General features: G+C 68.9%; 3 protein-coding genes across 3 annotated transcripts; 1 reads left to right on the forward strand and 2 right to left on the reverse strand.

The window, feature by feature from the left end:
- Nucleotides 1-1,406: 1,406 nt before the first annotated feature.
- Nucleotides 1,407-2,930, reverse strand: EMIHUDRAFT_63309 (hypothetical protein; the record flags this gene model as incomplete). The annotated part of the gene is made up of 6 exons (XM_005786698.1): nucleotides 1,407-1,577; nucleotides 1,653-1,814; nucleotides 1,838-1,942; nucleotides 2,092-2,239; nucleotides 2,287-2,549; nucleotides 2,664-2,930. The coding sequence occupies 6 exons, from the start codon at nucleotides 2,928-2,930 to the stop codon at nucleotides 1,407-1,409; spliced, it is 1,116 nt and encodes a 371-aa protein (XP_005786755.1).
- A 2,847-nt stretch (nucleotides 2,931-5,777) lies between these two features.
- Nucleotides 5,778-9,350, forward strand: EMIHUDRAFT_98715 (hypothetical protein; the record flags this gene model as incomplete). Its single annotated transcript, XM_005786699.1, has 7 exons — nucleotides 5,778-6,120; nucleotides 6,220-6,518; nucleotides 6,608-6,772; nucleotides 6,821-7,074; nucleotides 8,495-8,567; nucleotides 8,882-9,053; nucleotides 9,322-9,350. The coding sequence occupies 7 exons, from the start codon at nucleotides 5,778-5,780 to the stop codon at nucleotides 9,348-9,350; spliced, it is 1,335 nt and encodes a 444-aa protein (XP_005786756.1).
- A 483-nt stretch (nucleotides 9,351-9,833) lies between these two features.
- On the reverse strand, nucleotides 9,834-10,349 carry EMIHUDRAFT_352298 (hypothetical protein; the record flags this gene model as incomplete). Its single annotated transcript, XM_005786700.1, has 1 exon — nucleotides 9,834-10,349. A coding segment is annotated over one exon (516 nt), but the record flags the coding sequence as incomplete, so codon positions are not given.
- Between the last annotated feature and the right edge of the window lie 420 nt (nucleotides 10,350-10,769).

Consider the following 10,769-nt stretch of genomic DNA (forward strand, 5'->3'; position numbering starts at 1 on the left):
TGGGTGTGCGCAGGCTGCGCCGGCACGATGGGAGGCGGCAACATCCGCTGCTGCTGCTGCTGCTGCTGCTGCTGCTGCTGCTGCTGCTGCGGCGGCGGCGGCGGCGGCTGCTGCGGCTGCTGCGGCTGCGGCGGCGGTGCGAAGGGCGCCTCGGCGGCCCTTCGCCCGACCCCCACGCGGGAGGAGTAGCCGCCGTGCGGGCACGGCGTGCTGACTTCGGAGAGCACCTGCCGCACGACGGTGCGCGGGAGATACGGGGAGATGTGGGGGAGATGTGGGGGAGATGTGGGGGAGATGTGGGGGAGATGTGGGGGAGCGCCTGCCGCACGACGAGTGCGCGGAGCAGCCTCGAGAGCTGAGGCCGGCCGAGGCCCTTCGCGACGCCGTGCTCGGCGAGGTGGACCTAGCGGAGGTTGCGGGAGGTTGCGGGAGGTTGCGGGAGGTTGCGGGAGATTGCTCGGCGAGGTGTGGTCGACCAGCCCCGACGTGACCACCTCCTTGGCGCGCGAGCCGTAGAGCAGCGCCTGCGGCTCGAGTCATGAGTCGCTGCTGGTGTGAAGTGAGTGACACCTCGAGCCTCAGCTGGGGAGATGTGGGGAGATGTGGGGAGATGTGGGGAGATGTGGGGGAGATGTGGGGAGATGTGGGGAGATGTGGGGAGATGTGGGGAGATGTGGGGAGGATGGGGGGGGGGGGGGGGGGGAGACGTGGGGAGACGTGGGGAGACGTGGGGAGATGTGGGGAGATGTGGGGAGATGTGGGGAGATGTGGGGAGATGTGGGGAGATGCGGGGAGATGCGGGGAGATGCGGGGAGACAGTGCAGCCGCGCCTCGAGCCTCGGTAGCGTCAGCGCGCCATTCAGCCGGCCGGCCACGCAGAGAGCGGCGCGCGCCGCCACGCCGAGCTCCGCGCTCCTCGGCGGCGCGTCGGCGGCGCAGTTGTCGCAGCAGCGGCCGGGTGGCGGAGGAGGGGCGGGTGGCTCCTTCCCGAGGCGTTAGGGAGCAGCCGCTCAGACTGAGACCCCGAGAGAGTAGCCGAGAGAGGCCGAGAGTGGCCGAGAGTAGCCGAGAGTAGTCTCACCACCCCCACCCTCCTCTCATAGCCGGGCGGCGCCTGGCCGAGGTGGCGCAGCAGCCGGGCGCGGCGGCAGCCAACGTCGTCCTCGCACATCGCGACCACCTTGGGGAGGTATGGGGAGATCTGGGGAGATCTGGGGAGATCGTCGTCCACATCGCGGCAACCTCCATCAGCTCGCCGAGCCGCTCCTATTAATTACTACATAGTTGAGTAGTTGATTGATTAATTAACAGCATCTGCTCTGTGGAGAGCTCCTCGAGCGTCGCGGGCGGCGCGCCCCGCCGTATCATCGACTCGACCTAACGGAGACGGCACCGCGCCGCGCGCGTCAGGGACGTGTCGTGGTCGTGTCCCGTCGGCCCGCGTCGTACGACTTGACCCGCTGCTTGTCCGAGTACGAGTAGAGGAGGACGCACTCCGCGTCCTCCCCATCCCGGCCGGCCCGCCCCCACTCCTGCGCCAGCGCCGTCAGCGAGGAGGGGATCGTGTAGTGGAAGATCTGCCGCACGCCCCCGTGGTGCACGCCTAGAAGCTTCCTAGAAGGTTCCTAGAAGGGGGGAGGGTGGTGCTGCACGCCTCCGTGGTGCACGCCCATCCCAAAGGCGCACGTGGCGACGATGACCTCCACCCTACCCTGCAGCCAGTCGCGGTGCAGCGCCTCCTTGACCTCGCCCTCCACCTGCGCGTGGTAAAACGCGGCCGCCACCCGCCGCTCCACCAGCCCGTCGCACACGCGCTCCGCCTCAGCGCGAGAGTGACAGTACACGATCGCGCAGCGGCAACCGCCGCCGCCGCCGCCGCCGCCGCCGCCGCCGCCGCCGCCGCCGCTGCTTCCGCTGCCGCCGCCGCTGCTTCCGCCGCCGCCTCCGCCGCCTGCCCCGAGTGCGGCGGCGATCCGGTCGAGGGAGGAGGCGAGCGAGGTCTTGCGCCTTCGGAAGGAAGTCATCACCACTCAGCCCCTTCACGATCCGGTCCAAGGGGGGGGAGGCGAGGGAAGTCTAGCTGCGCCAGACGGCGTAGCGGAGGTGGGGCCGGTCCATGCTCCCCTCCAGCACGCGCACCCCCGACGCGTCGAGCCCTAGGCTCTCTAGCAGGAGAGGCCGGCGCGCGGGCGGCAGCGTCGCGGTCAGGAGTAGCCACGGGACGCCTAGGAGAAGGTTCCTAGAAGGTTCCTAGAAGGTTCCAGTGTCGCGGTCAGGAGTAGCCACGGGACGCCGGGCAGATCGGCGCGGAGAGAGCCGAGGCGGGCGTATTCGGGTCGGAAGTCGGACCCCCACGACACCACGCAGTGCGCCTCGTCCACCACCACCCGCTGCAGCAGCCCGCGAGACGCGAGCGAGCGCAGCACGCCGCCGAGCGACAGCGACTGCAGCAGCCGCTCGGGAGTGACAAAGAGGAGCTTCGCGCCCTCCGAGGGAGAGGGCGCGCCGCCCCGCCGCCCCGCCGCAGCCACAGCGGCCGCCGCCGCCGCCTCCTCCGCGCCCTGCGTGCTCTCTGGCGGCGGCAGCGGCCACGCCCGCAGCTCCTGCAAGACCGCCGTCTGCTCCGCGGCGGGCTGCGAGGAGCAGAGGTGGAGGGCGCGGACGCGGAGCGAGTCGAGCGCGTCGCGCTGGTCGCGCATCAGCGCGAGCAGCGGCACCACCACCACAGTGATCCCCGGGGTGGCGAGCGAGGCGAGCTGGAACGTGCGGCTCTTGCCCCCGCCGGTCGGCATGAGGAGGAGGACGTCGCGGCCGCTCAGCGAGCACTCGATCGCCTGGCGCTGGAGGGGACGGAGAGGCGCACCGTGGAACCAGCGCTCGTTCGCGGCGTCGAGGGCGTCGGGGTCGGCGGGGAGGGGTCGAGTCGCCATTGTGGTCGATCGCTGTGTCGCGCTGGTCGCTCAAGCGGCTTAACCTGAAAAAAGAATTTGCGTTGCGTACCCGTTGCAGAGGCCGGTCAAATTCTTTTCCTCGCGATGTCCACCCCGCCGCGCCGCCGCTCGCGCCGCCTCGCCCCCGCCTCCGCCTCCGCTGCGCCCTCGCCGAGCACGCCGCCGCCCGCCCGCCTCCTCGACCTCCCCACGGAGCTCCTCTTGCGCGCCCTCTCTCGCTGCCACAGCCCCGCCGACATCGCTCGCGTCGCGGCCGTCTCGCTGCTCTTCCACGCCTCGCTTGCGCTGGAAGGCATCCGCTTGTGGGCGCAAGAGCGCGGCTTCGAGCTGCCGGCGCAGCCGGAGGGCGAGGACTGCGCCGTGCGGTGGCTGTGCTATTCGGCGCTGCTGCGCGAGTCCAACCCGCCGGCGAGGGTTGCGGCAGGCTCCACCCACAGCGTTTTCATCGACGGCGAGGGGCGGCTCTCGTCGTGCGGCTATGCGCCGTTCTACAGCCCATCGCTCCTTGGCCACGGCGAGGGCGTGGTGCGGCTCAACACGCCGACCCGCCTCCCCTCTCCGCTGGGTGTCGAGCGCGCCGTGAGTGTGTCGGCGGGAGAGAACCACAGCCTCGCCCTCACCGCCGGCGGCGCTGTCTGGAGCTGGGGCCCTGGAGCCTATGGCCAGCTGGGCCACGGCGACCAGCAGCACCAGTGGCAGCCGAAGAAGATCGAGGCCTTGGCTGACCAGCGCGTCGTCGCTGTGTCGGCTGCAGCCGTGCACAACCTCGCCCTCGCCGCCGACGGCTCTCTCTGGAGCTGGGGCGGTGGAGCCTACGGCAAGCTGGGCCACGGCGACGGGCAGGACCAGCTGCTGCCGAAGAAGATCGAGGCCTTGGCTGGCCAGCGCGTCGTCGCCGTGTCGGCTGGATACGTCCACAGCCTCGCCCTCACCGCCGACGGCGCCCTCTGGAGCTGGGGCTTGGGACGCGACGGCCGGCTGGGCCACGGCGACGAGCAGAGGCAGCAGCTGCCGAAGAAGGTCGAGGCCTTTGCTGGCCAGCGCGTCGTCGCTATGTCGGCGGGATTCGCGCACAGCCTCGCCATCACCGCCGACGGCAGCGTCTGGAGCTGGGGCAGTGGAAGCTATGGCAAGCTGGGCCACGGCGACGAGCAGAACCAGCTGCTGCCCAAGAAGGTCGAGGCCTTTGCTGGCCAGCGTGTCGTCGCTGTGTCGGTGGGAGGCTACTACAGCCTCGCCCTCACCGCCGACGGCGCTGTCTGGAGCTGGGGCGATGGAGACTACGGCAAGTTGGGCCACGGCGACCAGCAGCGCCAGCTGCTGCCGAAGAAGGTCGAGGCCTTTGCTGGCCAGCGCGTCGTCGCTGTGTCAGCAGGGCAGTCCCACAGCATCGCCATCACCGCCGACGGCGCCGTCTCGAGCTGGGGATTGGGAGGCTTTGGCTTTTTGGGCCACGGCGACGAGCAGAGCCAGCTGCTACCCAAGAAGATCGAGGGGCGGGCGCAGTAACGTACACGCTTTATTACAAGAGGGGGGCGGCGCCCCGAAGGGTCCCCCGATAGAGCGTATATATCGTGGGTCTTGGTTCGCGTTTGTTTTAAACCTGCCGAACTTCCGCGGTCGCAGGATTACCTTGCTCTCTTCTCCACACACTCTTCTCCGCCCGCGCAAGGGCCCCGGCACGGCCGGGCCCCCCCGCCCCCCCCCCCCCCAAAGCCGTATGCGTATCTAGCAAACCGGCTGGCCCAGCCTGCAGCTGGAGCTGCACCCACGAGCGAGAACTGCCGAGCATAAGCGCCACGTGCCGAGCCAAGGGCCACGTCCCAGACGCCGAAACGGACGGACGACGTGGCGGCGGCTGCCTGCATCGCACACAGCGGCGGATCTAGAAGCCGCACCTGCACGTGACGTGGGCGGGGTGAGAGGGATCGCTCTGGTCCACGCGCAACCTCCTCCAGTCTGCAGCGCACGGTTCCCCGCCGCCGCACCGGCACTCGCACGCTTTTACTTTGTCAGGATGAGAGACGAGGCAGTCGGCCTTGCACTCGTCAAAGGTCGCGCCGCTCGCCGCCGCCAGCAGCCCAACCAAAAGCACGATCAAGCTCCTCATCTCGACTGCAACTGGGCAAGGCGGGCAGTGGCGCGGATGAGCGACGTGCTCTGTTGTCGCACAGGCGGGATTGAAGCGGCAGGGCGGGCTAGGCTTCTGCTGGGCAGGCGGCCCAAGATCTGGCCCAGCAGCACAGAGTAAATTAATACAGATAGCGGAGGCCGGCGGCGCAGGCGCGAGACCACCGATGAGGGCACATCACAGCGAGTGCGTGGTGGTGTGGGGGTGCGGCAGTCGCGTGCATGCTTGGAGGGAGCGGCGACTCTGGCAAGAGCGGCTTTCACCACTCAAGAGGCCAGAGTCCGGTGGCTTGCGTCGGCGGGAAGAGAAGAGAGAGATGTGAGCCGGAGACCAGAGGTGGACGAGGTGTGGTTGGGAGGCCGCGTCAGCTCGCTGGTCCTGGGCTCTGGATCTGACAGGCCGGCAGCGGCGCTGGGTCGGCTCACACAGATTGCGGGCGGAAAGGGCGTGCGCGCACCTTCCCAAGGGTCGGCGTGCACTCAAAACGCGGCGCGCACAAACTTGAACGCAAAAACGGTAGCGTGATTGCGATGTCACGCTTACCTTCTTTCTTTTTCATCCACGGATCACGGACCCGAGTCATGGGTTGATCAAGGGATTGCGGGTCCAAAATCTGTGCTTTTGCGTGAAATCTGCAGCGAGGTCTCGAAGAGACTTCAGGGCCGGGGCGTTACAGGACGGACGATCTGCGGACGATGCGGGCCGCCCTCGAGCAGGCCGTGCAGATCAAGAGCGCGGCGCTCGCGCGGCAGCGTTGCCGCTTCGATGCGTCGCCCGACTACTACCAGCGCACGCTCTGGACGGGGGATGAGGCGGAAGGCCTCCGCGCGCTGCCGCTGGAGGAGCGGCTCGCTCGCGCCGCCAAACTCAAGGAGGAGGGGACAGCACTCCTGAGGGTGGGCGACCACTCGGCAGCGGTCGAACGGTACGCGCTCGCGCTCGGGGCCTTTTGCTACCTCCGCTGCACCGACCCCGCCTGGCGGCGGCACGGCCTCCGCGACGATGCGATCGAGGAGGTGGACGAGAGGCCGGCTGGCGGTGAGCCGCGCCCTCATCCCTCGGTCCACACCGCTTCTCTCGTCTCAGCGATAATCCTCTCCACCGCACACCGCTTCCCCTCTTGCGCCTCCTCTGCAGGCTCGCCGCTACGCGAGAGGGCCGACTCCCTCCTCCTCGACAGCTACAAGAATCTCTCGCTCTGCTACCTCGGCATGGCGGCCGCTGCGCGCAGCGGTGACACTGGGGGCGATGCCAGCAGCTGTTGCCGACATTGCATATCGGCGTGCGACGCGGCGCTAGAGTTGCAGCCCGGGTGCGCAAAGATGCTCTACCGCCGGGCGAGGGCGCGGGTGGGGGCGAGCGCGGGCGAGGCGGCGGCCGACGAGGCGATCCGTGACCTGCGAGAGGCGACTCGCAAGGCGCCGGAGGACCGCGCGGTGCGAGCTCTGCTGGTGCGTCGCGGCAGAGCGGATGGGGCCCTAGAGCTGGTGACATGAGCCGAGCCGTCTCGCTGTTTGCACCAAAGGCGCGTCTGCTGGGAGAGCGGGCTGCGAGGCGCGAGGCGGAGGAGCTGGCGTTCGGAGGCATGTTTTCGCGCGGGCGGCTCGCCTCCTCCAGCAGCTGTGGCGGCGACGGTGGCGGCGGCAAGGACGACAATGACGAGCCGGCGCAACACGCGCCCTGTCGGCCAGTCCCCTGTCCGAGACCGCCGACTCAGCCGATGCCGCTGTGTGGATAGGCAGCGGCGCGATGCAGGACGGCGGAGAGGGAGGAGGCGAGGTTCAAAGCGTGCGAAGACGAGGTGCGGCGGGCGGAGGAGGCTGTGCAGATGCTCCGCGAACGGGGGCAGGCGCGGGATGCGGAGGAGCTGCAGGCGGACTTGCCCTTTTGCCAACGCTCGTCCGCTTTCGCCCTTCATCCGTTGCTTGCTGTCGTTATATACAGGCGATTGTCGACGCACAGCGAGCTAAGCTTGAGCGGTGCCGGCGGGCGGTGGAGCAGCGGCGGCGATCCATGCCGCTCGTGCTCTCCCGGCTGAGGGGGTGGTGCTTGTCGCCCATCGTGCTACTGCTCGCGGTCGGGTGGCTGACACGCTGGCTGACATGAGGCCGCGGCGACAGTGTAGACGCCGGACACAGAAGTTGTTAGAAGACAGCCACACACGACGCGTTCTTAAGGTTACGTGTCACAGACAGGGAGGTAGAAAGAAGCGGATGCGGAGCGGTAAAGGTAGCAGCAGCCAGCACGAAGCGTTGGACGACTACCTGAGAACGGATGAACTCATCGCGCTGCCGACCGCGGGGCCCCGCGAGACGGCCGACGCGACCCACACGACCAATCAAATGGGTGTGAGACATTAGGTCACTATCCGTCATCGTGTTGTGATGTCGGTCAACCCCCCGACCGGGCCGACGCAACCCCCACACATTTGGCCACTCTTCTTCATCGCCATATCCTTGCCACGAGCTTGTAGTCGTGCGTCGACCAGCCAGTCGCACACGGGCTCGCACGGGACGGGGGTCGGGGCGAAGCCGGAAACGAGCGTGGCCGAGAGGAGCATCATGACAACGGCCTGCGAGCGGGACAGGGCGACAGTGGGCGAGAGGGCTGTGAGCAGGGGCAGAGAAGCGAGCGGCAGCATATGCCTGAATCGGCTTTCTGTCTCTCGGTGAGGGAAGCCGTCACGATTCTCAACCTTTGACACAATACAGAGCAAAAGCCCGTTCGGTCCTCCCCATCGCCGATAGTGCGTCGCCCTGAATAGACGCTGCTCTGGGACGCCGGGACGGCGATGCCCTGACGCCGGGACGGCGATCCACGATCGCTCGTGGCGCGCGGCGCGGCGTGGCGAGCCCCGCCCCTGGGGTAGTGGGGTTGAGCAGCGTGTGGGTGGGTAGTCACTGCTCCGAGTAGTCAGAGCAGCGTCGCGTTTAGTGATACGCCGCTCCAGTTACTTCAAAGAGCGGCGTTCATTTTACCCCATCGCGCCATCCTGTGCGATCAAAGTCGTATGAACAGGTCACGCTGGAGAGAGATTTTAGCATTGTTGTCACGTTGTCGTTGCCGGAGCAGGAGTCGCCCGTGCGCGGGGTGAGCGCAGGACACTCAAGGGAGCGCATTGTGGTGGTTGCCGTGGTCCCTGATGGAAAGAGGCCCTCTGGCAGGGCCACACAGCCATGCACACAGCTTGTCCGCCACGAAGTCGTATCCCCACGCCGTGGAATCCATGGCGCGCGTAGCTATGACAGGGACCGCGGCCGCGGAACCGGCGGCGCGGACGGGGCTGGCGCGCAAGCGCCGGCCACCGTCGTGCTGCCGGGGAGGCGCAGCGCGGATCCTGGAATCGCTCCGATCGCGCGCAACTGGAGGACGCAGTGAGTGTCGCAAGGTTGTTCGGTGCGTCTTGTGTCAGGGTGATAAAGCCTGGCTACGGGACCATCGAGGTCGACCTGAAGCACGAGAAGGCCGCGGGCGACCGCGCGTCGGTGCAGGCGGCGGAGCGCTCGTACATCGAGCGCACCGCGCCGAAGAAGAAGGAGGGAGAAGAGGGGCAAAGGCCGCGTCACGCAAGGCCAAGAAGGCCCGGCAGAAGGCGCGCCGGGCGGCGGAGGCCGGCGAGCGCGCGGCCGCGAGCGAGGCCGAGCGCGCGGAGCCCCCGCGCGCGCAGCTGCGCGAGAACATCGAGTACGTGATGGACGGACTACGGCCTGCAGCTGCGCGAGAACGTCGAGTTCGTGATGGAGGGCCTGGAGGCTGCGACGCAGGCGGCGCGCAACCCCACACAGGGTCCAACATTCAGGTCGCCTACTTGCTGCCTCCCGAGGGGGGCAGCGGGTTCGGCGACCTGGTGTACGCCACGGTCCCTCTGGGCTCCGTGGCGACGAAGGTCGCCCGGGACTGGCTCGCCAACGAGCTCTACGAGCCGTCCCGGCGCGGCAAAATTGATGCGGCCTGCAGGCAGGGACCGAAAGGTCGCCGACCTGATCACGGCTGCCGGCGCCTCGGCGCCGGCCGACGCCGTGTTCGGCGGCAGGTTCGTGACGGGCGAGGCGCCCCGCCCGACGACCCCCGCCTCCGAGGCGGACGAGGGCGACGGCGTCGGCGGCGATGGCGGGACCGGAGTCGACTTCGACCTGTTCGATGACACCCCACCCCCATGGAGGACCTTTGAGTTCCTCCCCAGTCTCCCCCCACCTTACCTCTGCCCCCCCCCTCCCCCCCTCCCTCTGCCTCCCATAGGGCAGGATAGCACTAGCATATGCGCCTAGTGCGCACACTGGGCCCACATAGATGTGACCCGCCCACTCGAGTGCGGCGTCCGGATGCTAGTGCTTGAGAAGGCAGCAACAACGCGGCACGGCCCGTTTTGGCTGTCTGCAGAGATTCTGTCTTAGCGCACCAGTGAGTCATTCGGAGTCATTCGATGGCCAGAGTGCGATTGTGTGTGTGCGGGAGTTGGTTTGTCGGGAGGGAGGGGCAGGCTGCTCACCCACGTGCACCGGGCCGGTGCTTGCACTTTGAATGCCGTGGGGCTCCTGCCTGTGTCCGGGTGTGGAGATGCGAGGGTCGCCCCCCCTTGCCCCACCACTTTGTGTGTGTGGAGAAATTTACCGTACCTTACCTTACGTATCCCCACACGCCACACCACATTTTGATTTGAGAGTGCAGAGAGTGGCAAAAAGATTTCGCTACTTTGTGGAATAAACAGCACAAACTGTTTTAACGTATAACGTATGAAAAACACGCGCTCATCAGCCCACCATGGAGAGCCGCGAAGACACCGACGACCACAAGCTCGCCGCCGCGTCCGTGAGCGCTGCCTCTGCAGCGTCGGCGGCGTCGGCGGCTGCCGCGCCAGCGGAGGTCAGCCGGTCGACGGCGGCCTCGGCAGCCCCAGCAGCCGACGCGGACACGCCTTCGGCCCAGGGGGGGGTGCTCGCGGCGGGCTCGGCCGTCGGCGGGCCAAAGGTGCGGCGCGCCGCCGCGCCGGTGCGCGCGGTGCTCACGGCGTCGATGGTGCCGGAGACGACGGCGCCAATGACGGGGATGAGGCGGGCGCCGACGCCGTTGAGTGCAACGGCGGCGGTGAGCCGTTCGCCCGCGAGCAGGCTCGCCTGCAGCTCGGTGCGCACGACGGCGCTCGCCACCGCCTCGGCGCCCGCCTCCGCCGCCGTCGCGATGAGGGCGCGGCTGACGACGTGCGCGGCCAAGTCGCCGCCCGCCGCCTGCCGCCAGCTGCCGAGCGCGACGCCCGCCACGTCCATCGCCTGCGCAAAGGTGCTCACCGCCGCGTCCCACGACGGCGGCGGCCGCAGCCACGCCGCGCCACCCGCCCGAGCCGCGTCGTACTCGGCGCGCGCCGCAGGGTCGGCGAGCACTTCGTACGCCCCCGCGAGCGCCTGGAAGCGGCGCGTCGCCGCCGCGCGCTCCTCGGCCGTCGCGTCGGGGAAGCGATCGGGGTGCAGCCGGAGCGCGCGCTGCCGGTACGCCGCGCGGATGGCGCCCGCCGACGCGGAGCGAGGCAGCCCCAGCAGCGAGTACAGCTCGCCCGCCTCGCCCTCGCCCTCCTCGCCCTCCGCCCCCTCCGCCCCCTCGCCTCTCTGCCCCGCGGCCACCGCCTCGTCTGGCAACCGCTGCGGTGTGGGTCGGCGGCGGGGGCGCTGCGGGCGAGCGTGCCTCCCTCGGCG

Source organism: Emiliania huxleyi (genome assembly GCF_000372725.1).
Source record: "Emiliania huxleyi CCMP1516 chromosome Unknown EMIHUscaffold_15, whole genome shotgun sequence".
Classification (NCBI taxonomy): Eukaryota; Haptophyta; order Isochrysidales; family Noelaerhabdaceae; genus Emiliania; species Emiliania huxleyi.